Genomic DNA, 26344 nt, shown 5'->3' on the forward strand with positions numbered 1-26344 from the left:
TATGGTGACCATATTACATTCACAGATGAATACTGACTGGGGTAAGATTTGCAACAGGTTTTATTTTTATATGCAGCTCCATATGAAAATCTTATGTATGCCAGTTTCATGCTTTCTTTACAAGTTGAAGAATTTCAAACTTATTCACTGGACTGTATTAAGATTCTTTCCAACTGATTACCTACTATTTACTTACCTTCAGATGATAATCAATATATGACATTTTGTGCATGGTAATATTTTGACATTAATGGTTATACAAAACCTCTTTTATACCTATTATGGATTATTTCAACATTTCTGGATCACTGATATTAAATACAGATACAAGTTATATACTGAACAAACTACAGAATTAGGGAAAACAAAACAATGTGATGATGCCTTTTCTGGCAAAACCATGGCCATGAGATAATAACGTATTTGTGAAATGCACAATTTCTTGTTTTTTATCACTGATGTAATTATGGAGTTTTGACAAGTACTGATGATTTTAAGTATTATTTAACACTCATTTGCAAAGTTTGATATACGGATGCAAAATTTGAGTAACTTCTATTGATTCTCCTTGAAATTCTTAACATTTTTTCAGATTTTATTCCAGTTACATGCATACATTAATTATGACTGTAGATTTTTACATCAATCTGACATTAAGAAAACATTTTTATACTGGCAATAAAACTGGAGGAAAAAAGTGGTACATCTCTCCTTATTCTAACCATTAGAAGACAGGAAGAAACATATACGTACTGACACTAGAGGTAATTTCACTTTATATTATCTTAACCTCACTTTGTATAATTTAAAGAATATATTAAATCACAGGAGGATATTTATTTTTTTAAAGTTCTTGTCAATTTCTTATTTAAAATTTCATTTAGTTATTATCCTTTCCTGCTGTTCAACTTGGGCTTTATATTTTACTCAAGTCTTTAATAGTTCAAACTAAAGACTGATATTTTAAAGTTAAAATTCTCTAGCATAAAATTCTTAAGATTATTTTTGTTCTTTTATTCACTTCTATGTATAATATTTAGCATTAAATAGCAATGCTAAGTGGAAATAAGACTAAGTAAAAATTGTTATATATGTATTTCTAACATAAAAATATCCTCTTACAGGAGGCACACAATCTAGTGTGAAATTATAAAAAAAATGTCCATTTTAGTTCTTGCATGGTTTACAAAATCTTAGATTTTAAAACCCACAGTCTAATACTCAACAATGTTAAAATAAATATCCAATCTTGTGAATGTAGGACAAAGTAATAAAGACTAAAATAACACCAAGACAAAGTATTAGCTAAGGTGATCCACTGACAAGCAAGAGACATCTAACAAAACAGATGATGTAAATCTTGTCCTACTGCTATACGAATGCTTTAGTTTTAAGCTCCTTCTCTCACATAGTAAGATGAAGAGCGTGTTTCAGTCGATGAAAATACCTTGATTCACTGACAATTCCTCTTCTGAGTCAAAAACTGGAGTCAAAATTTCCAGCTTTGCAAAATTTGGTAAGTTTTTTTCCTTTGTAGAAGATACAGGCAATATAACTTCAAGTTCTAAAGGATGTTAGGTTAAGAAAGTAGAGACGATTAAAACAACTGTCTCTCATTAAGAACTAGTAGAATAAAATGAAGTTTCTATTAGTGCTCATTCTAAATATGCATTTTCAATAGTTTATTTCATAGTGATTTGCAGAACAAGTATTAAATCATGTGCCTTCAGTAAAACATCTTTACTAAAAAAGATTAAGCATTCATTATTTTTCTTAACAGCTAAAGTAGAAACACCTTTGATGTACAAGTGGAAAAAAAGTGTACATGTCTACATAGTTCTTCATGCACCTAGACAGTGAATAAAAATTTAGTATAGCATGTTCATCAAAAAATGAGAACTTAGAATTAAGGAAACTTTGTATGTTAAGAAGTTAAAACTTAAACTTCTCACTGCTGGAAATACTTTTGAAAATATAAAACACGAGTTTAACTTTAATTTTCCTCATTAACATTTGGATTTCAACAGTGATTGGGAATGAAGAGTAAGCATGGAAGATTTTTGTATCATGTTCTAACAAAAAAACAGAAGAATTTTTAGATATTCTCTGAAATAAAAAAATAATTTGAGAATGATGTGTGAAATACATAAACAAATAGAATGAAATGTATGAGTTTTCTGTAATCCAAAAAATAAATAATCTGAATTGAAACATATCTAGAGAAAATGACACATATAATTAATTAGAACATATTCAAATCTACATTCACAATTTACTATACTATATAATTAATGAACATCAATTCTTTCACACACATGATATGCAGAAGTTTATCACCATAGAATATTTATCAAATCTAGATATTTTTAAATTAAATATTTATAATTTCCATTTCTTTCAATTCTGCAAATTAGAATACTTGAAGACAGAAAGATAACTGAAAGATTTGATTCAACATTAATCATTAAAAAACAAACTGATGCAGTACAAAATGAAAATATCTAACTTTCCAAATACGTCCTAGTCCTTATGTCTTATGCAAAACTTTTCTTTGTTTATCCTACCTGTGCACATGCTTGTGTGAAAACATTTTATGTCGAGTTCTGGTCCTTCCTACCTGGGAAGATAACTGAACGTATACCCTTTATAGAAGTCTGCAGGGGCAAAAAAAAAACACAACACATATTAAAATTTAAAATGAAATATTATTTTGTAATAAATATTCTTGCCATTCATTGTTCCATTAAGTATATAATGAAAACATGTCTAAGGCACTTTCAGTGATGCAAACAAGTCCTTCAAGTTGTCTAGATATCATTAGGACATACTTTTCAGCGACAGTATTTGGTTCTGGTCCCTGTATGTATGTATGCAGAATCTGCCTAAACTTATGGCCAAAGAAATGTATAATGTTCTGGCATTGTATTATGTGTAATTAAATCAAAACAAAATTTTATAAAAATCCAGTTGAGTTACCTATTCTATATACAGAGAGCATTTAATTATAAAATTAACCCTTTTGCAATGGGCTTGGTATAATATGAGTTCATGTACACATTTGCACATGCTAAGTATTTGCACTATAACTTTTGATAAAGTATATGCATCTTCACAAAATTTGGTAAACATTTAATAAAAATTACACATTTTTTGTATATGAAAAATCAAATTCTTCAATTAAATATTTTTACTACAGATTTGTTTTTGAAAAAAATAGCCTGTTTCATTATTAATGTCAGTGCAAAGTGATTTCATGTTATTCTTCATCCCAAAAGTTCTCAAATATTATTTGTGTAATCTCTAAAACCTCCTAAATACAATTCAAATGTTCGTTTACATCATGACTTTATATTTTATGTTATTTTCTATACTCTAAGTGAGGTCTGTCAATTAACAAATCTCGTAACCATTATAACAATTTAGAAAATAAATAAAGTTGTGTTTTATTTCATACCAGAATAACACCATATTATAACATGAAAATACAAAGGCTTATTCTAAGAAGCTTACGTCTCATAACACTGTATATTTATATAATGACTTTCCAGTCGTGTCTTGCTGACATTACATAATTTGCATTGACACGGTGCACATGCACTTGTGTTACTATATGCAATAGCATAAAACTGACCTTAAGACTTTACAAAGTGACCTTGTCTTGTCCGTTTTAGTGGACGAGTAATATTTTGTAATATACAATCACATTTCATTTTATAAAGATTATATACATATATAAATTATTAGTATTCAGAAATAATTTATTAAACTTTTTTTTTAAATTATAGAACAGTAAATAAAGAAGCAAAGCAAATAATTATATCTTTTAGTTATCACCTCTGAACTCAGTTGATAAGCCTTTTACAATTTAGAGAATTCCACTATAATTTATCAAGCTTAATAACTAAGCTGTACTTAGGTTTATAAAATATATGAAACTTTGAGCAGTTTAAAGACAGAATCTACCTCCTTGAAATCTTGGTTGAAAAGAATGTGGTAACCTTTTTGCATAATAAAATGGCTGAAAATCCACTAATGAAACATTTGTTATGTATCAACTGGTTACTAACATGTCACATATTGAAGTAAGTGTATACACATGACTGTTCCCAAAAATGAAAAGAGGTGAACAGGGTCACTGTGTTTGATTCAGTACATAAGCTATATATCAACAAAATAAAAAAGATGTGAGGATCTTATTTTATATTCTAGCTTGTTGTTTGAGTTCTAGCTGAACAACTATCTAGTATAAAATTTAATATGAATAAAGCTGATACTATAAATCTATGTTTAAACATACTGTGTTAAATAGTTTATCGAATTAAGCATAATAAAAGAAGACTGTTACACCATTGCACTTCCTCAAGCTCTCATGTCTTATTTAAAAAAATAAATTTAAAAATTAAGAATAAAAGAGAAAAAAATTCTTACCATCCCTATTCAGAATAACAATAATTTAATGATTAAAAAGTAAGGTTACAATATAACAATTGTAAGAGTACACTAGAAAAATACTTTTAAAGTAATTAAGATGCTGACAAAATCTAGAGTTATTAATAATACCTATAGCATCTTTTCTCAACTATTCACAAACCAAATTGTTTATGGATCTATAACTTCATTGGTTATAGGGCCCCTGTAAAGATATAACAGTCACACAAAAAATGTATTACAATTATTCTTACAAATTATTTCTGGGGTATGCCAATGCATTTTATTAATCCAATTTTTGGTTGGTCTTTTAAATGAATGTTATACCAGGCAAAAATATAAAACTGATCAATATATTGCAATATATGGGACTCATTTGTAATAAATAGTATAAAAATAAATCTGTAATATAAGGGTTAACTTACTTTTTTTTTTGTTCCACTGAGGTATTCCTTGTACATCTCAGATCTTAAGTATCTTTGATAGCTATCATTCTTCATAAGGTGATAGAGATGTGACTACAAGAAGTAAAAACAACAACAATGAAAATGAAGCTTGCATAAAAGAAATAATGGAGATTACATACAATTTAAAAGCCTAACAGAAAAAAATGGTCCAGACAACTCAAAGTGGCAAACTTTCTTACATACTCAAAAGGCAATGTAATATTCCCCATGATTTAATATTATCTATTAGATATTCACTAAATTAATTTAATTTATTACAAAGTAAAAAGATCTTTATTATTTGACTTACAGCTGCTTCATCAAATGTCCACCTGCTTGGTTTTTCAATGTTCTTTTTAGTAAGTTCGTAGCTTTTGGAATCAATGTTAATTGGAGAGTTAGCATCAGGGCCCAGATATTCACTGATGGATGAAGCAAACATTTCATATCATATTGAAGCTCATTCTCTTTAAAATTTTGAGCTTAAATAAAACAATATCACTTGATGAAAAACTTAACATCTTTATTGTTCTCATACCTATCATTTTCTTCATCTTACTTAAATCAATTATCCCAGAACATGCATTGACATCTAATCTTTATTCAGTAAAACCTGAATATATTGAAATGTGTATCATAAACATGGGTTCTGGTATTCTCTTTTGAAATTTCATGTAACTCAAAATTTGTTTTCTATTTAATATTATTGTATACTCATTTAATTTAGACATTTGTGTAATTTACTATGATGCCGATAAGTATCTTAAGGATATGAGAAATCAAAGGAACTGTATAAAAATGGTAGCTAAAGTAACACAGTGTTAAGTTGTTGGCCGATTGTTGAGTCTGAGTTAGTTAGTTTCATGCTATAAATTTTAATTAGTATTATATATTTATAAAGTTAGGCTTATCATTTGGTGATTAGTAGTTACATTATATTGATATTTTGAATTCTGCGCAAAGATACACGAGGGTTATCTGCACTAGCCATCCCTACTTTAGCAGTTTAAGACTAGAGGGAAGGTAGCTAGTCATCACCATCTACTTCCAACCCTTGGGCTACTCTTTTACCAATGAATAGTGGAATTGACCGTCACATTATAACACCCCACGGTTGAAAGGACAAGCATGTTTGGTGCGTGGAGATTTGAACCTACAACCCTCAGATTATGAGTCAAGCACTTGAATCACCTTGCCACACCAGGCCTAGTTATATTAGAGGACAAGAAAGCTGTAGAACTTTCCATTGAATAAATCAACTTCATTTTTTTTATTAAGTGGACTGAAACTTGTATTATTTTAGTAATTAAAAAAATACTCATCCAATAATATAGCATTATTACATTTGTTTGTTTCTAAATTACTAATACTCTATAGTATTTGTGTTTATAATCAAAGATGGTTGACTTCTCAGTTTAAATAATTGAAAGATAAAAATATTTCTTACAACTAATAAATTCAAATTTTTTAAAAGTGAAACTGTTCAGTATTTCATCATTTTTATGAAAAACTGCTTTCATCATCTAAGCTAATTTCTTAATTTTATAAATGTATAATTGAATATCATGTTGTTCTGCTTATTTATTTTCATTACATTAGTTTTGTTGAATGAGTAAAATATATAGGAGCTATAACTTTGGTATAAAAGCACTGACTAACCTCTTTCATTATAGAAGTTTGTAAATACTGAGAAACATGTTTAATAACAGCTGCTTTAAATTTGCATGGAATTTTTGAGAACCATATAATACCCTAAACAGAAAATCATCAGTTAATAATTTAAATATTAAAATTTTTTTAAAGAAACATATCACACTTTTCTCTGTCTTCAAAACCAATAGATATTGTATTTTAAATTTTTTATCTATAATACCAAAAGTATTCTTTATAACAAAATTCAGTGACTGTGTATTTTATGCATTATCAATAATACATTTATTATTAAAATGAACAGTTTCTGCAGTTTTAACTGTTGTTTTAAGTTATGTTTTAAGCAGTGCCATTACCTGTTTTCTAAGACCTAAAAGTAAAACAAAAGCAATTTGAAACACAATGCTTTTAAAAATATTCTGATGTAATGTTAGTTGTGCAAACACTAATATATTATAAAACATTTTAGACCTGCCTGTTAATATGCAATAGTGCTAAAAATAGTATGAATTATTAATTACTTCCATATTTCCTGAACTTTAACAGGAACATCTTTGGAATGTACTTGTTTCAAATCTTGCACAGCATCCCAGAACCTTAAAAAAAAGAAAAATATATATTTCAGAAGTCAAAGACAAATATCTTGTCAAAATTATATTCAGTTGACAGAACTATAAAATAATAATAACTGAAATCAGTATTTAGACTTTATAGTATCATTATTATTATTTAAGGAATAAAATTTAAAACCAGATACACAAGATAAATTAGGAATAGAAATTTGCAAAGAAATTAAAAATAGTTGTATAAGATACAGTTTAAATAACAAAAGCTGGTGAAGCAGAAAGTTACACTGGATCTAATAATTGTGATAAAATTTACAGAATTCAAGCCACAAGTATGCAAAAATTACATTTCAACTTGAAGTAACTTTAGTCTGCTACAAATTACTGCTGAAAAAGCATTTCATTCAGTATCAGGACAAATCAGCTAGGATGGATGACGAAAGCAGAAGTATGCCTAAAATACTACGTATGTACAGGAAAAGAATTTCAAGGTTATGGTTTAAGCTCTGAAAACTGGAATCTAGTTTCAGTACAACATGCAAAATTATGGAGTATGTTGAAAAAAACATTTGTAGTGTAAGTGGTTTTATCACAAATATTAGCTATATGAGATAGTTGTGGATAACTTTTAGTACATAAAATTAAAACTATAACAGATATAATGCATATAATGGTTTGTATGTTAGTTTTAAATTTTGTGCAAAGCTACACAAGGGCTATCTGGGCTAGTCATCCCTAATTTTGCAGTGTAAGACTAGAGAGAAGGCAGCTAGTCATCACCATCCACCACCAACTCTTGGGGAACTCTTTTACCAATAAGCAGTGGGATTGACCATTACATTATAATGCACCCATGGCTGAAAGGGCAAGCATGTTGAGCAGGAGGATTTGATGGGTTGTTCAGCAAGACACCAGCTGATCGTTGAAACATATTAAGGCCCTTACAGATGCAGAATGCAACTCAAGAACAATAAGATGGCATCTACGAGAGAAAGGCTTTAAAAACCATGAACATCTTCAAAGGCCACGTCTCTATCCACACCACAAAACAGCTCAGTTAAACTTTGCTGAGAAGCACCAAACATGGGACGTAGAAAAGTGGACAAACGTTTTGTTCTCTGATGAGAAAAAATTTAACCTGGATGGTCCAAATGGCTTCCAACGTTACTGGCACAATAAGGATATCCCACCAGAGACATTTTCTACACGACACAGTGGAGGAAATTCCATCATTATCTGGGGTGCTTTCTCCTTCCATGGAACAATGGAGCTTCAGGTTATACATGGGCATCAAACAGCAGCTGACTATATTAGCATGTTGGAGAGAGCATCCTTATTGACTGAAGGCCCTCGCTTGTGTGGAAATGACTGGATCTTTCAGCAGGACAATGCTGCAATCCACAATGCCCACAGGACAAAGGACTTTTTCATGGCGAATAACGTGGTTCTTTTGGACCATCCAGCATGTTCGCCTGAACTGAACCCCCATTGAAAATGTTTGAGGGTGGATAACAAGTCTATAAAAATGGACGTCAATTCCAATCAGTGCATGATCTTCATGAAGCCATCTTCACCACTTGGAATAACATTCCAGCCAGCCTTCTGCAAATGCTTATATCGACCATGCCAAAGTGAATGTTTGCAGTTATTCGCAGTGACGGCCATGCAACTTACTACTAAGACCTCTTGTTGGACATTTCCTATCCTGTTTAGGACTTCTTTTTGGTATGGTTTTAAACTTTTGACCAGCTAGTATTTAGGCTAATTTCATAGTGTTCATATTTTCCCTATTAAATACTAAAAAACTTTTTTATTTTGAATTTCTCTTTTCTTATTTTTCACCTTTTGAAGCTCAAATAAGTGGTTGAGTCTAACAATGCAAAATGTATATTTCTTCTTTATGTTAATTAGCCTTAAAATTTTGGCCAGCAGTGTATATAAGTAGATGAATAGAGGAAGATGGACAGACAACCCAGTCAAAATCTGGTATATAAATTTGTTCAATAAGTAAAAGTGGATTTATTTTCTGATGAAAATACATGTAATTAGAAACAAAAAAGCTGAGGTAGTTAGAAAAAATGACATAAAAATTCAATGTGTATGAAAACAAAATTCTTTATAATTACATTAAGTTATTTGTTTTGTACTCACATGAGATTTTCAGCACTGAACTCCTTTTCTAAAAACTTTATGAATTGCTCTCTGCCAGCAGGATCCTTGAGTAACTCCTGGAGAGAAAATGCCCACCTTCGAACTCTTCTGGGGGGTATTTCTTTGCTGAGAAACAAGAAAACCGAAGTATATCATTTAATGATTTTTAAGATATCTGAAAGCAACATATTTATATGCTAATGAATTCACTTATATCATAGCCCTAAGAAAGCATATGGTTTCTTTACAGGAGTCCTCCTCCTGCTACAACTCTTTGTACCATCTCTTCCAGATTCCTGCCAATCCACTTCTTGCTGTTATTAATTCATATTGTTCTTCTCTTTCCTTGTTTTTGTCACTCATAATCTCTTCAGATGTGGTTAGGACACAGTTTATGCTTCTTCTCTTAGAATGACCATATTTTGCCATTTTCTTTTTCTACACTTCAGCTTACTAATCTTTCTCTTTCTGGAATTTCACCATCTCTCTCACTCATTCATTGACCCTTTTATATCTCCAGATTACTTGAAAATCCCACTAAAATTATCACATCTTACATATTGTTATTGTTTCAGAGTCCAGTTTTCACATACATTACAAACTATACTACAAATTAACTATATGTACAGACTGAGCCAGTTGGACTGACCTTGTAACCACCATGTAACCATGAAACTATACTTTATTGTTTCAGAGTCCAGTTTTCACATACATTACAAACTATACTACAAATTAACTATATGTACAGACTGAGCCAGTTGGACTGACCTTGTAACCACCATGTAACCATGAAACTATACGTTATAAAGCCGAATGTACTAAGTAAACCTTTATGAAACTTTGCAAGCTTTTAGTCAAATTTGTAAGTCTGTTATGCACAAAAAAATCAGACTATTAATTAAGTGTATTTCCCATAAATCTGTCTGTATTTATAAAGCTTTTATTTGTCAGTCTCAGAAAAGGCAATTTTCATGCTGAGAATAAAAATAATTATTTTTGTCTTTACGTTTTCATATTTTATTTGAATAACTTTCAGAACCTCTTAAATAAATATCAAAAGTTTGTGTTTGTTAAAACTTTATATTTTGTTATTTCCTGTACCCTAACACTAAATTTTGTGAAATCAATGTGTCATGAAATGAAAAGGTGAAAATATGAAATAAATTTAACAGATAATTTCAATTATGTATCTCAACAGTCTGGACTTCTAACTTTTTTACATCTGCTTTATTTTAATTTTGTTACTTTACAGTATGACTATGATGACTCACACTAGGTGAAATTCAATTTTCACAGCAGGACAGATTAATGTAGAAAAATGATCAAGTCAAAATTAGGCCACTTAATGTACACACAGTTAGCGTAAAATATCATAAGAATTTATTTTATCTAACTTATTTTTCATTTAAATGTTGCTATGTAACCTAATAAGTTTCTAATTTTAACAGTTAATTTTGGTAAAAAATGTAATAATAAACAAGAAATATCTGTAAAAATAAGAAATTTATCACTTATCTCAGATGTAGGGCCTACTTGTACTTAAGATCATGTTTTTATAAGATTACTTTTTTACATTATGTTGGTTGCCCACACAATATATCATGCTGCTTTCAAATATGCATTTTACAAAAAAACATACAACATCAGACACTAGAAAATAACATACCCAAGTTACTATTATCTGGTTTTCTAGCAGAATTATAAATAGGTTAATAAAATTATTTTAGCTGCTCATAGCTGAATACAACAACTATCACAGGAAACTGTCTACTTTGCTGTCTGAAAGGAAATAATAATGTAAAATATATCTACTTTTTCCATTGTTATAAACATATCCAATATTCAGTGAAAATTGTCATAGACATGTCCTGAAAGACAGGAAAATGGAAGGATGTGTCATGTAGGCATGACAAATGTCTTGATATTTCAATAAAGCAAAAAGATTGAATGTTTATATTTTATATTCTGGCTAGTAAGTATTTATAATATGCATTTCAGATATTTTGAGACCCATATTGGGTAGTAAGAAAAACTAAAATGGATAATTCATAACAAATTTATCACATGACATCAGAGAAGCAAGGAATGAGAATTTATTTCAGTTTTACATTTTTAAGAAATTAAAACTTGTATAACTTAAAAATTTGAATTGTAAACTAAATTTTGATGCCAAGCATATTGAGATGCACAGATAGTAAAGTAATCTAATTAAATATTTAATGTTTCTGTGTAAATATGTCATAATGTGCACTTTGATCCTGCCATATCCATAGTGTTAATGTTTTCATTACCTTAACCTTTAGCTTCCTTCTAATGTCTTTCTTTTCCCATATGTTAGCTTGCCTGTCACATTCTTTTCTATAGCAATTCTCTTACCTGTTGGAGTGTAAACAGCTTATACAAACCAGAAAACCATGATTATAATTAAGGATACTTGTCATAATACATCATTATTAAGTCTTCTAAATATTACAGTCTTTAGTCCCTACCAGATTTTCAAGAATTTATAATAAAAGTATTCCAACCACACTATACTTATTTCTCTTTCTTATCTCTCTCACAAAGCCAACAATCATGACAATAAGTTACTTGAAACACTCAGCATTACACCTCTTTCTACAGTCATGTCCTTCTGGTCATTCATCTTCACATATTTCAATATAAAAGCTATATTCATGTATATTCATACAGCCTAACTTATGTCGTAGGTTGTAATGAGACATCACATGCAGTAAGCAGCACATTCAGTAATATTTTAACCACCTACTTTAGTTTTTACTTAACATAATACACAAATATTGTTGTTACAATTACATGCACATATTATTTTGTATATCTAAAGCAAAAATTACATGAGGATTTTGTTATTGCAGTTGTGACTTATTTAATGGTATTTTGGCTGACTGACTGATTATTTGAAATTAAGCACAAAGCTACACAATGGTTATCTCTGTCCTGTCCACCACGAATATTGAAACCCAGTAGTGTGAGTTCATAGACATACCACTGTGCCAGTAGGAGGCTTAATGGTATTAACTCAAAAGTTATGTCAAAAAAAAAAAAAAGAGTATATCTTTGATTTTTATCCCTTATGTGGATGCCTAGGAAAAAATCTGAGGAATGCTAATTTTAAAAGCTAATTATAAATGAAGACTTGAGCTTTCCATAAATGAATGTTACTTGCATCAACCAGATATAGGTATAAAATTTACCACATATAATTATGTTATAAAAAAATACATTGTTGTAAAATGTTTCACAAGAAACCATTCACTATATGGCAAAGAACTGTTACTGTGTGACAAACTAATACTTACGCTTGTTTCTCTAGCTCCCAGAAATCTGGACTGTCAGATACCCATGGATTTGATGGCTCAGGAGGCATTAGAAAAGGATCATATTCTTGGTACTGTTCAAAATAACTAACATACCTTAAGAAAAAAAAACAACACAAATACATATTACTGTTCAAAATCATGAGTATTTCATAAGAGAACAAAGGAGAGCTTACTATGAAATTCTTACCATGGGAAATCATTTAATGCAAGTTTTATATCTATCTATCATACCCATAGAGATAAATAAATCAGTAAAATGAGATGAAGAATAAAACATTGTTTTTCTTAGTATTTCTTTTCAAATGAGTGAAATTGCTAATTTCATTTAAAAACAAATAAAGATTTGTTGTAGTTGATATATGTTTAAATGTTTCTAAAAAAAAAATGTTTTTTATATTAAGATATACAGGATAAGAGAAAGCATGAACAAGATTTATGCATCGATCAACTTGCCTATTACTGCAAACGTATAATGGAGACTGTCCAGCTTTTTAACTAGCTCCAGCAGTCACTTTTTAATCTTTCAGTTTGATAAACTAAACAAGAAACATCCTAAGCTCACACTAAATATAAAACTACTTTCATGAAAAGAAAATAACTGATGTAGTTTAGAGTTCTTATTTCAGTTGTCATTAACCCATCTAGGTATCACTGCCAGCTAACTTTTAGCTTCTGAAAATGTTGTAAATAAAATTAATAAACATGGTTTTATGAAAGTACTATCAAATATCAAATGAATATCTGGCCTATTTTCTACAAAAAAGTATCAAACCTACAAGCAAATACTACTTACGATTCAGCCACTTTTGATATTTTGACATTCCTTCGGTCTAACCTACTTTTTAGGGTTGTGATCTGGAAAATGATAGAATCTAATTTACAATTATTGTTCATAAATTTTTTTTTGCAACATGTTAAAAAGAAAATATATAAAACAGAATACATAAGAAAGCAATACAATTTATGAGATTTAATAAAAACCAGTATTAAAACAAATCACAAACAAACTTTACATTTACAAGAAATTAAAGTTTTCTTATTGAAGCCATCTCAAAATATTCCAACAGCAACCACTTAATACTTAACTAAATTTATTTAATTTGCAATAATAGAATTTTCAAACCTCTTTCTGTAAGGCTTCTGTAGACTGGGCTATGTCAGCTTCTGTCATGGGGCTGACTTTGCCTCCAGAAGTCTACGTGTGTGAAAACAAAGTCAAAGTGGATTACATTATTTACTACTGATTTCTTTTATGTATACATAAGAAAAAGTACAAACAGACACTAAGATATACAATATCACTGTATTAGTAAACAGAAAAATATATATCACTTTTTACTTCAATCTTTAACCATGATGTTTAAGAATAAATCAGACAAAATTTACAGTACTATCTTCAATTATTATATATTGGAAAGATTTTCTATTCTCTGCCTATGTACCTATAGGGTATTGGATTTAATAATTAACAAATTGCTAAAATTTTATGTAGAAATTTATCATTAACAGCCATTTAATAACATAAGTAATATTCCATTTGAACAGAAAAAAAAATGATCAAGCCAGTAATTTGTTGTTGTTTCAAGGTATTAAAGATGCAGGCATGTTAATAAAACAAAAGAATTGATTTTCAATCATTAAATATTTATAATGAAGATAAAAATCATCATACTTCAAGACAATTAAGATTCCAAATATTATGAGAATGCATTAAAGAGGAAAAAAACTGAGCATATAATTACAGTTTCTAAATACTTACTTTGGCACCTCTCATTGGCTTGTTCATACGGCAAGCCTTTTTGATATCGAGTTCTGTGGTATTGACACACCCTGGCTGAAGTAAGAACATTTATAGTAGTTTAGTCAATTTTTCTATTTTTAAATCATAAAATAGCTACATTTGTATTGTATTATGATAATTACTTAAATAGTTGTTCCAAAGATTCAGAATATCTACTTTGATTTTAATGTTTTAATTTCCTTTTGGTCAGTGAGCTCTACCTAGTATGACAAATTATTGCTCTTGTCAAAAGTATTAGACAACAACTGAGTATTTGTGTGTGTGTGTTTTTCTTATAGCAAAGCCATATCGGGCTATCTGCTCAGCCCACCGAGGGGAATCAAACCCCTGATTTTAGTGTTGTAAATCTGGAGACATACTGCTGTACTAGCAGGGGGTGACAACAACTGAGACTAAAAGACATTTAAATTACTTCAGAATATTGATATGCATCTTAAAAAGTTCACTAAAAATTCTGTTGTTTGTGAAGTATGAAAATATTTAATTTTTACTTTAAAAACAAACTATGAAAGGTACAATGAGCTGCACTATATATTTAACAAGATGTGAATAAGGTAGTAATTATATATAACATATACAGTATAACATGCTTGATATTAAAATCAAGGCTGATATGGTAAAATCTGGTACACAAAAATTGTAGAAACATTTATCAGTAATTAATAAAAACAAGAAAAAAATTTTCTTTTGTCATACTCTTTACTATTTATTTTCAGCTCAGTCCAGTTGAATTTATCAAATGATTATATTTTTTTTCCAATCTGAAACTGTTAAGTGCTTAATAAACTTTACCTTCTTTATCACTAGACTGCACATACAACTGACTACTGACCATCACAGTCAACTTTTTTAATATTTTACTTTCTTTACCAACTACACGTACCACTGGCCGATGAACATCCCAGAAAGCTCTTTCTTGACTATCCAGCACCTTTCTTTCAAGCTTGTCTCGCTTCTTATCCACTCTAAGTATAAAATACTACTTCACTTCTGCTGATCAATTTCAAATAAATAATTGTTTACACACACATTAATAGAAACAAATACATCCAATAATGAAATCTGCTATCAAACATTTACTAAAATTTTTAATCCTGGTTTTATATTTAATGTAGATTTATAAGATGGGCTCTTTTTATTTGTAGTTTTTGCTAAAATTAAATAAAAATTAATCTTAGTGCTGTTCCTAAGTAGAATACTCTGCATGTTTCCATAACACGAATTTCCATCAAATGAAATTATCAAATAAGAAATAAAAACGTTGACAAGTAATACATACTTTATGACACTTGAAATTGTGTGTGTGTGTGTTTTATTATTTATTATTAATGTAGCATGATAAGAAATATCTTGTATTTTAAAGTCAGTAATTTTTGTTTAAATGTATAGTGTAATGTTATTGAGTGTTTGCACCATAAGTTTACATCTCCCAGTCTAAACTTGTTACCCACTTTAATAATAAGCAACAGTTTTCTATAAAATTACTCTGATTTTACACTTTCTTTATCGTAACTGTCATAGCCCAGTAAGTAAATTACTATTACCAATATCAAAACTTTCACACTATGACTTAAATGGTGGAACTCAGCTTCTTCATTGGACTATTTTAAGGATTACTCACAATATTAAACTAATATTTACAAAGTTATGTGTAGGGATGTGTAGGATTAAAAGCCTCTCATTTTCATTTTCTGTACTGTATTCTGAAGACAATAGGATGAGAGGACACAAGTTTATAATTTAATAAGGACAGGCTGAGATCTGCATATGGAAATATTTAACTTACACATTTGTGTAATTTACTAGATGGAGTTCATGTATACAATACATAATATACCATATTGTATAATATATAGTATACAAATATTAGATTTTAACTTAGTAATAAAATCTGTAGTAAATTTCACAATTTTCAGCTGCCTTTTGTTATCTCATTATCTAAAGTCAACACTGTTATGCATGTTACTATTAAGCTACAGTACTGGAAGCAATGAATTAAATGCAATGTGAGTTTGCTCCCCTTTGGCCATAGGAAAATAAAGTACACCAAAATAAAGTTACATGTTGAAAATTATTCTCTGATTGACTTTCATCTACATATCACACATCCTCAAACAAACATAATGCCTATATATAATAAAAATACAGACAACTAGAGGGACACTCGGTAGAGTGTATACTTCCATCATGCTGATTAATAACCACTTACTTAGCTTGTGCTTCAGCTTGCATAAAAATAAATTCCCACTTTCTGGAGAACATTTTCTGGAGACGTGCTAAATTTTCAGCCTCATAGTCTGCCAGCTCCAGTCTTGTCTTATTTTGCATGGTTCTCTTACACAAGTAGACAGCTAAGTCAAAACATAATATGTGATGTAAAACAAACCCCTTTCAAACATAAACATAAAACTCTTTTACATTAAAACTTTGATTCCTGTGAATGTACTTTTAGTAATAATTTTGCCACTTAAAACTTACTCTTAATAACTTTAGCTAGGATTACCCCAGATGGTATACATTAAGGCAGTTTTCTCCTTAAGAAATCACTCACAGATACAACTTAATTGAGTGTTTGAAACAAAGCATATTGAGAACTATTTTCTCCTTAAGAACAAAACTGACCATGTTGCAAACTTAAGTCAGTTAATTTCACTGGCAGGAGGCTTCAAAAGAAAGAATTTAGAGGATAAAAACTGTATTGAAACACATGTCGGTGTATAGTGTTATCCATCCACATATCATAAAAAATAATTTGTCTATGATTTCTGAAAAACTAATTAAAAAGACAAAAAATGCATTATTATTTCAAATCATGTTATAACGTTTTTGGAAATGGTTTATATTACTGGGAATGCTATTTCTATACCATTCTAGACAAAGTAAGAAGGTGAGTATTTAAAGGAAATATAGTTTCAGGTAAGGAAAACATTAACTTCTGAAATCAAGTTATAACGTTTTTGAAAATGGTTTATATTACTATTACTGGGAATGCTATTTCTATACATAAGGTTGTTCTCTTCAGGGAATTGCAATGAATGGCTTCCAAGAATGAAAGATTCTTACCGTAATCTGTGTTCTCAGGTTCCCAACAGTTTGAGGGCCAAAAATAAGGGGTCTGTTGAAACATAAACATTAAGGAAATACATATTTATAATAACACTGATTAGATATAAAAAAAATGAAATGAAAAACAAGTGTTAAATTGAAAAAGTAAAAGAAAAATAAAGCTCCAGTAACTTGACAATTTTAAAAAAAGTTTGTGTTTTAACTATAAAAAACAGGAAAATACTCTTAATCTATCAAACTTTGTAAACATATTCTGATAATAATCTACAATAGGTGAATTTAAAATCTTGGAAATATGACTATTTCAGTTACAAAGTTTTATGGAGTTGATTAAAAGTAACTAATGGGTAAATGTAATTTAAAAACAATTTATTAGATTTTATAGATATATCTGGTTTCATATTCAACTGAACTCTATGAAAATTAGCATTTTGCTTACCTGGAAATAATATTTTTGATAGACACTCATCTCTTCATAAGAAGTAATTGATTCCTCTCACATCTGTCTATGAGATTTGCATGCCACTATCCTTGAGCTAACTCCCACCTAAAACCATGGGTTTAATGCAAATTGTGCTAATGTATGATGACAACTTGCAAAAACATATCTCCATTAAAGAGGGAAAACACAACCTCCTTACAAAGCAACTATTCCTAAGCACTTGTGTTTGTAGTAACTTTATTCTTAGACAAAGTAAGAAGGTGGAAAGGTGAGTATTTAAAGAAAATATAGTTTCAGGTAAGGAAAACATTAACTTCTGAAATGATGCATCACCTTCTTACACAGAACAGTTAAAATTTTGCATTGAAATTGTGGAGGGGCCAGTAAAAACATTAAACCCATATGAGTTTAATTCACAGACCACCTAAGTGAATGCTCATGACATGTGACACCAAATAGGGGACTCCACAGGGTCACACTGCATCTCCTCTTTATCATGGTATAATATTTGCCCAGAAAGAAAGGCAGGAAAAGGCAAAAATACCAAGTGTCACAAAGATGGGTAGAATCTTTGCATAACCAATCAAGTACTTGCACACAAATGGTCTGTGAGCTAAGAAGTCCAGTATGGTTAGGGCTTAATCAAACCATGCAATATACATTTATCTTTGACTTAATTGAACACAGAGTTGAAAAACCCATTTTGCTGCAAAAGGAGGGCACACTAACTGTTTAAGGGGGATATGCACCACACAGACAGTGCAACTATTGCTCTATTCCCTGAAGTAAAGTAATCAACAGCTAGAAACAGATATAGGTCTCTTGTGCTCCACTTAAAGAAAGGGAAAAACTCAGAAACGTGCTTAAATCCTCAATGGAAACCTACTCAAAAGGTTTTTTTATTGGAAAGAGTATACTGAATGACTGAGAAACCCTACATTCAAAACCTGGCAAATATATAGCCAAAGAAGTGGACAGTCACTTCTTTGGTGCCAGCATTTTCCATAATATTCCATGGAATAATACAGTCTGGATTGGGCAAATGAGTAATTTCAGTACCACAAGGACATCTCCAGTGTTTCTGTGAAACATCGTAACAAAACAGTAGTAGCACTGCTAGAACCAAGAGAGGTGGGTTGAGCACTTTTGATTACCTATGGCCTGAAGCAGGTTTTGAGAAATAAGCATACCCTGAGAGATAATAGCAGCCACCTGGCAGGATCCTATAAGAGGAATATGGGCAATGAAAAAGAAAATTTAATAATCTTTCTCAAAATGATGTGTAGATTAAAATATGGTGACTGGATGGAGTTTAAACAGCAAGATGATGAAGATAGTGAGATATGAATGTGTGTGAATTTATCCAAGTGCCAGACTGAAGTGTCTCATCGAAGAGTCAGCAAACTTGAGATACAAAATGAATAAGAATGATGAAAGAATTGGGAATCATTGATGAAATATACATTTAAATAATGGTGACTACAAGCAAGAAGGAGAAAGAAGTATGTTATTCAGAGAAAGACAGTATCAAGAACATAAAGCTAACAGCTTGAATTGAGCAATTGTGAGAGCACGTAAAACCACGTTTAAGGCCAGGTATGAAAGTTGTATAAGGGGTTGGCAAAGAAGAAAGGAGTGGAACAAAGTGGAGAGGGCAGTCAAAGAAAGAATCATTATGATAATGGCAAAAAGTAGTTGAAAAAGCCAACACAAACCAGCTATAGTGAAAACTGACAATTCATGATTGAACAACCATATGAAAAAGAAAAGAGCTTAAAGGTAAACAACAACAGAATGGCCTGGAGGATGGTGGTGAATGGACCAATGTTGAAAACTTGCCACTTCCAATGGTAGACAAACAAAGTCAAGGAAGACAGAAATGGGATAAGAAGGAAGTTACACAATCAGACAGTGGGTGGTGGACCAGTCAAATTCTACATGTGATGATGAAGGGACTTCCCAGGTAAAAAATAAAAGACATGTGAGATTGGAGTGAGAGAGAAAAAGCATGGGATAGAGGAAGAGAGCCTGAACAACAATTGATGATGCAGGAAAAACCAGAGTTGTGCAGGTCAGAGAGACACTTTCAAAAGAACCCAACAAGGAGTGTCATATATATCAAAGGAAAAGGAGGATAGGTATACAGAAATAGGTCAGATCAGTATTGGCTGAAAGCACTGAAAAACCCACCTTTTTTTTACTGATTGAAAGACAAAGTAGTAGAACAACAAATATAGGATAATAAAAAGGCTATAAAATCAGAGAGGCCAGTTCTATGGCCATTGGACCAGACAATTCCCATATTTGAAGAAAATGGAATGATACTCACATGTGGAAGTTAAAGAATGAAGAACCATATACCAGAAAAGTGAAAGTTTGATACTGAGAAGAGTGATCAAAGCTTGTCCAATTAAAGGCAAACCTAATGAAAAACTTAAGGATGAAAATAAATCAGTCTTGCCAAGAGAGGTGATCCTCAACCATGTTTGACATCCCAAAATATGATGAGCCCAAAATATCAGGTCCAATGTGCAGAAACAAAGTCATTGATGAATGCCTCCTGAAGGTTAATATAAAAAATGACTATGAAATTGTCATAATGAATCATGATCAATAATTCCAAAAAAAGAAAGAGAAATGGTAACAAGAAGTGAAATGCAAGAAGTTTTGAGTATGTCACTGTTGACTGAATGCTCCTTAAAAGCTCACACACCTAAAGTCATGTTGTTGTCCATGGACTCACCCCAGCCTAACAGAGAAGTATCTGTGAAGAGACTGAAAGCTGGTATGGGGCACCAAGGAGATGCCTACTGCACTACTGCAGTCATGGCCATTTATCAGCTGAAAATGGAGAACCAAAACTGGAAAAGTAAGAAAGACAAGTACTCATTGGTCCAGATCCAACAAAATAGTCACGGGCCTAAAAACAGGAGAAGAAAGGTGGAATAGTGAAAGATGAGAAACCAAAAAAGAAAACAAGGACTGATGCCAGACTGCTTCATCAGCTTAATGATGATCACAGGGATAAGTAATGAAGATAGCAATATTAGTTAAGAGAGCATTCTGATAAAAAAAATACCAACAATAGATGGACCAGGGAAGGAGGAATAGAGCAGAAGTAGTAGTTTGGGCCAAAGTGATGAAAAGAAAGGAATGACCCTCTCCAGAAAACTCTTCAAAAGCATAATAAGGTGCCTCAGAAATAAGGTGAAGTGACATGAAGTAAGATAAGAGGGTGGTATGAAAGAGATGAAGGCTTGTTTTTTTTTGTTTTTATTTAAGCACAAAGTTACACAAAGGGTCATCTGTGCTCTGCCTCCCTCAGGTATTAAAACCAGGTTTTTAGCAGTATAGGTAAGCAAATACACCATTGTGCCACTGGGAAAAAAAGATGAATGCACAAACATTTGGTTCTAGAAAGTGAAACAGAAGTTTAGAGGTCTACCCCACCCCTCTCAAGTAAGTAAAAGGGATTCCAATTACTGGGAATCAATGATGTTTACTCAAAGTTAGTGGCATGCAAATCTCATATGCAGATGAGTAAGGAATCAAGCTCTTCTGTGCTAAAAGGTGAGACATCATCTTGGAAGCTTGGATATTACTAAATTAATCATAAGAGCAGATAAATATTTGTATAATTGAGATTATATGATGAGAAATTTTGAAAGCACTTTGTGATAAGATGTATACATATAGGCTTTAATTGGCTGATATGTTCGACTTTGAATCATTTTGATTGGTTCTCAATTGAAAAAAATAAAAATAATGAAAAATTAACATACTACCTGAAACCTGTAGTAGGTTCCATCAGCTTTGAGAGTCAAAATATGATCATCAATAGAGAAGAAATAACCATGAGCTGCCATTAAGTGACCCAGATGGAGGGCTTCCACTAAAATAAAATGCTTTTGTTTAGTCATAGTATTCAATAACAATGACTTCTCACTACACTTTGAGTCAATGATTCAGATTAATGAGGACTTACGTTAAATAAAAAAATTAAATTGAAAATCAGTGATTACTGATTGCCTACACACTAAATCACTCATTCAAAATGATTTATTGACTCTAAATATATTGAGTCAACACTACTGATCATATGAAACTAACTCTACTACTTATTGGTATTATCATCAGAAACAAAATTCATAAAGATGACATAACAAGGAAGCTGAAAACTGACCCAGCTTTTTCATACATCAAGAAATAACAAGTGGTTTAGATACTCAGACAACATCCAAGTTCTCTGCCACACATAGGATTCAATACAAAGATAAATGGATAAAAAGCAAAAGGACTACCACACAGACAGTGGACTGAAGATGTCCTTAAGCCTCATGGAACATAACAATACAGAAGGCAAGTAAAGGAGAAAAGAAATCATTCACTATGTCTCCTCTCAATGCTTCAAGATACTACAGGAACATAAAATGAAAATGACAGGTTTAGTGTATACTACTTTCCATGCCTGGTATATTTTCATGTACAATGGTTTAGGAACAAAATAACTCCTACATTTTTGTACTTGAAGAAAGGTTTTCTTCTAGCTTTTTATATATTTTTGCTTCAAATTTTGAAGGCAATTTTATATGTGAACCCTAAGTATTTAAGCAATTTTAACTCAAAAATATTTTATAATCAATATTTTATCACAACATAACACTTATTAGTGAAATTAATTAAGTCAAAAGTTAATATTGAAATTTTTGCACAGTTGCAAAGAGCTTGCAAGTTGTGATTTTTCTGAAAGTATTTGTGTTAAATTATATCTGTTTAAAAGCTATAAAATTTGTTTTTAGTGAGAGAAACCAGGTTAACTTGAGATAAGATATGTTAGCATATACGAGGTCTGTTAAAAAAATACGCGGACTGTTTGAATTGCGCGGCTCCAGTTGGTTCCAGGGGAATCCTGGTGTCGCTAGGTTCGCACAGATCAGCTGATTACGACGCCATTTCCCAATTGCAGATATCTTTATTTGTGTATTAGCTATGCGGTTTTAAGTGAAGTGCGATTTTTTCGTTTGGCGGATTTCAGAATGAATGACCTGAAGGAGCAACGACTTGCTGTGAAATTTTGTGTTAAACTTGGAAAATCTGCGACTGAAACTTTTGCTATGCTTAACACGGCTTACGGTGATGTTGCTATGAAGCGTACGGCATGTTTCAAGTGGCATGAACGTTTTAAGGATGGTCGACAGTCCATTGAAGATGATGAGCGTCCTGGACGTCGACAAAATCAACACCCTGGTGCGGGCAAATCAACGTCTGACTGTCAGAGAGCTTGCGGAAGACTGTGGGATATCAGTTGGATCTTGTTACGAGATTTTGACCGAAAAATTGAAGATGCACCGCGTTGCTGCAAAATTTGTGCCTCAGAACTCGTGCGTTTTAGGCCAAACACTCGATCACTGTTCTTCCCCATCCCCCCTACTCACCTGACTTTGCTCCTTGTGATTTTTTCTTGTTCCCCAAACTCAAAAGACCCTTGAAAGGAAGAAGATTTGATACGACTCCCGAGATTAAGGCAAATGCGACGAAGGAGCTGGAGACCATTACAAAAGAAGCGTACCAGGACTGTTTCAACAAGTGGAAACACCGTTGGGATAAGTGTGTGCATTGGGGAGGAGAGTACTTTGAAGGGGTCCCAGGCCTGTAACTTCTAAATAAAGTACATTTTGTTTTATGATGTCAGTTCGCGTATTTTTTGAACAGCCCTCGTACAGTTTAGAGAGGGGTTGGATGAATGGTAATGAAAATTTTTAATACAGTAACAAATGTATAATGTTTGGAGATGGTTTTGTCATCATCACATTAAAGTAATATACCAAGATACAGGAATTTATGTTTAGAACAAATAAAAAAAATCCCATGAATGGGGATTTGCTTCAGGCTTAAAAAAGGTCTCTTATGGATGTTTAATTCTGTATCATATATGTAAAATTATGATATTTTAATAAGTACATTACGTTTGTATAGTTGCAGTATTTGTAAGCACATTTTTAAATTAAAAAAAAATTCTCATGAAATAAGATAAGTTTACTGTTTATTGAGTGTGGCAGGCAACAGCAAAATATTATGATGACTGAAGTCTATTGAGTATTGTTTTTATATTTATCTTGTTCAAACGATGTACGTAAGTTACTGTTTAACTGGCTATGATACATGCATATACCAACAAAAATTTGTTGTTTTGTGCACATTTATGTGAGGGAAGTGCAACCTGTACAGCAAACACAGAGGACAAGCAAACAAACAGAGATTTTGAGGTTTATATATAGCTGGATCTAGTCAACTGACATTAACACTACTGAGATAAGCCTAAGTTGGCAGTAATAAAAGTCCATTATGCATGCACCTTAATGAATATTTTCAACCAAACCTAAATACAAACTAAAAATCAGCAGTGGGTAGGAAGAGTGGGAAGTCTGTGACAGGAGATAATTACCTTCAGGAAATACATTTTCAGTGCATAAAATGTTAACTTCTGAAACAGTCTTACCTCCTTTCACATAAAGCTGGAATCCCATACTGCCAAGATGGAGGGACCAGTTTAGACAAACAGATATCAAAGCAAGTGAACAACAACTCCTGAGAATGAACAGGTGTGATAGAGGTGAAAATAAGGTAAGCCAAAGGGGTGCCACACTATTTCTGGAATATGCATGCTCTTCCCCCAGGAAACAGAAAAGTAACACAAAATGAGTATAATGCAAAAAACAAGCATAACTGAATACAGTAATAATAATTATAGCACTGGATAAGTTAAGGTAGTGCTGGATATACTGAAAAAAATATTTACTACTTTTCACAGAATTGTTCCTGATATTTTACTAATGTGAAAATGGAACAACAACACGTGACAAGGGCATGAGGAGGTGTACAGGAATAACATAAATTGATTAAGGAAATTGGCCAGAATGGCCCGTCAAGTCAACAATATCCAGGAGAATGCAAGTAGATTTTTTGATGATATCAACCAAATAATATAATTGGTCTATTGATGTCTACATGGACAAAAAGATCCAAGAGAAATTCCAGAAGATTTATTTGTTTTGTCAACTGATGAAGTTATTTTGTTGAGTGAGGTCATGTGGGCAAAACATTCAGGGAAACTCAAACTCAGTTTAGATGTTGAGACACACTGATGAAGTTTTATCATTTAGTGTGGTAAGCCTGGGCAAAAACATCCAAGGAAAATGTCTTAAATTTTATTAAGGTATTCTGTCTAGTGCAGACTCAGGCAGATACATTCAAGTGAAATGCATCATAAACTGATTACGTTATTGTGTAAAGTGCAATCTGCCCAGGCAAAAACATTCAGAGGAAGTGCCTTGTATGACTGATTAAGTGATTTTGTCTAATGCAGTTCATCCTGGTAAAGATATCTAGGGAAAATACAAGATCAAATGAATAAAGTAATTTGTCTAGAAGTAGTTTAGCCCTCTTAACACTGAATGGATAAACATGAGTATTGCAAGGTAAATATTGAAACCCACTCAAAAAGAAGCATCCAACTTGTACCACCCCAGCAACTGGGAGTAGTAAGGGCTTTCCTACTGTACTAGAAGAAAAAATGAACATGACAAAATCCAAGAGTGAAAATAGAGTTTGGTGATGTTGGAATGAGCAATGTCCAAATGAGTGTGACAGAAAAATGACCAAAACAAAGGTAAGGGCAGGAAATGTTGCATAAGTAAAGGCTAAACCAGAGGAAACCATAACTGAGCAGGCAAATACAAAGCAACAAGCAGTACTAGAAGAGGAGTGGTCTGAATGAGGGATATAACTCTAAGATAAAAGTTGGATTGGAAGGTAAGCATAATAAGAATAAATATGAAGATCCCCCATTCTTGACTGAATACATCTACTTTCAGAGCTGATGGGTGCAGAAAGACCAAAAGGAAAGAAGTTTGTTGTTCAGTGAATGGCAAAGGCATTAATATGAGGTGTTCCCAGTTGAGAACACATCTGTCAAAAGATCTGTGGAAAAAATTTGGTTTGTATGAAATAAACAATCAGCAACCAAAGTAGGACATATAAGGACTTTGACAAAGGTTTGATTCCACCTTACTCCTTGAAATGGCCACTCTCCCCCTCAGAAGTGGAAGATTGTGGGTTTAAGCTTGATGAACTGCTACGAGTTTGAGAATGTTCACATGGAGCATAAAATCTTTAACTGATAAAAGACCAGAAATTTCTTACTAAGGAAAACTCCCACCCCACAAAATATGCATCAAAAGAACAGATGCAACTCCAGGCAAGGTACAGGAATGGAAGCCCCCACTGTGGTCTGGTCTGGTTAAGAAAGATAGGCCCTGATCACACAGTGAATTGTAACAGGATGGTCAAGAGATAGAGGGAGAATTGTTACTGATTAAGAAGTGTCCACTGAAGTAAATGAATGTGAGCTTTCTCAATAGAAGCCCACATCCCCCAAGAGAGAATCTCTCATTCCA

General features: G+C 31.7%; 1 protein-coding gene across 3 annotated transcripts in view; it reads right to left on the minus strand.

The window, feature by feature from the left end:
• Positions 1-578: 578 nt before the first annotated feature.
• The window catches only part of LOC143222927 (regulator of G-protein signaling 7-like), a 64552-nt gene continuing 38786 nt past the window's right edge, over positions 579-26344 (minus strand). For all 3 annotated transcript variants that reach the window (XM_076450143.1, XM_076450145.1, XM_076450144.1), the window contains exons 4-17: positions 21674-21780; positions 17444-17495; positions 16590-16731; positions 15264-15345; positions 14339-14413; positions 13703-13774; positions 13373-13434; positions 12559-12672; positions 9242-9367; positions 7046-7120; positions 5185-5296; positions 4854-4946; positions 2565-2654; positions 579-1564 (exon numbers count right to left, since the gene is read on the minus strand). In XM_076450143.1, the coding sequence (XP_076306258.1) occupies positions 2592-2654; positions 4854-4946; positions 5185-5296; positions 7046-7120; positions 9242-9367; positions 12559-12672; positions 13373-13434; positions 13703-13774; positions 14339-14413; positions 15264-15345; positions 16590-16731; positions 17444-17495; positions 21674-21780 (1175 nt within the window). In that variant the 3' untranslated portion in view covers positions 579-1564; positions 2565-2591. The remainder of the gene's footprint in view (positions 1565-2564; positions 2655-4853; positions 4947-5184; positions 5297-7045; positions 7121-9241; positions 9368-12558; positions 12673-13372; positions 13435-13702; positions 13775-14338; positions 14414-15263; positions 15346-16589; positions 16732-17443; positions 17496-21673; positions 21781-26344) is intronic.

The sequence above is a fragment of the Tachypleus tridentatus genome, chromosome 8, assembly GCF_004210375.1.
Source record: "Tachypleus tridentatus isolate NWPU-2018 chromosome 8, ASM421037v1, whole genome shotgun sequence".
Classification (NCBI taxonomy): Eukaryota; Metazoa; Arthropoda; class Merostomata; order Xiphosura; family Limulidae; genus Tachypleus; species Tachypleus tridentatus.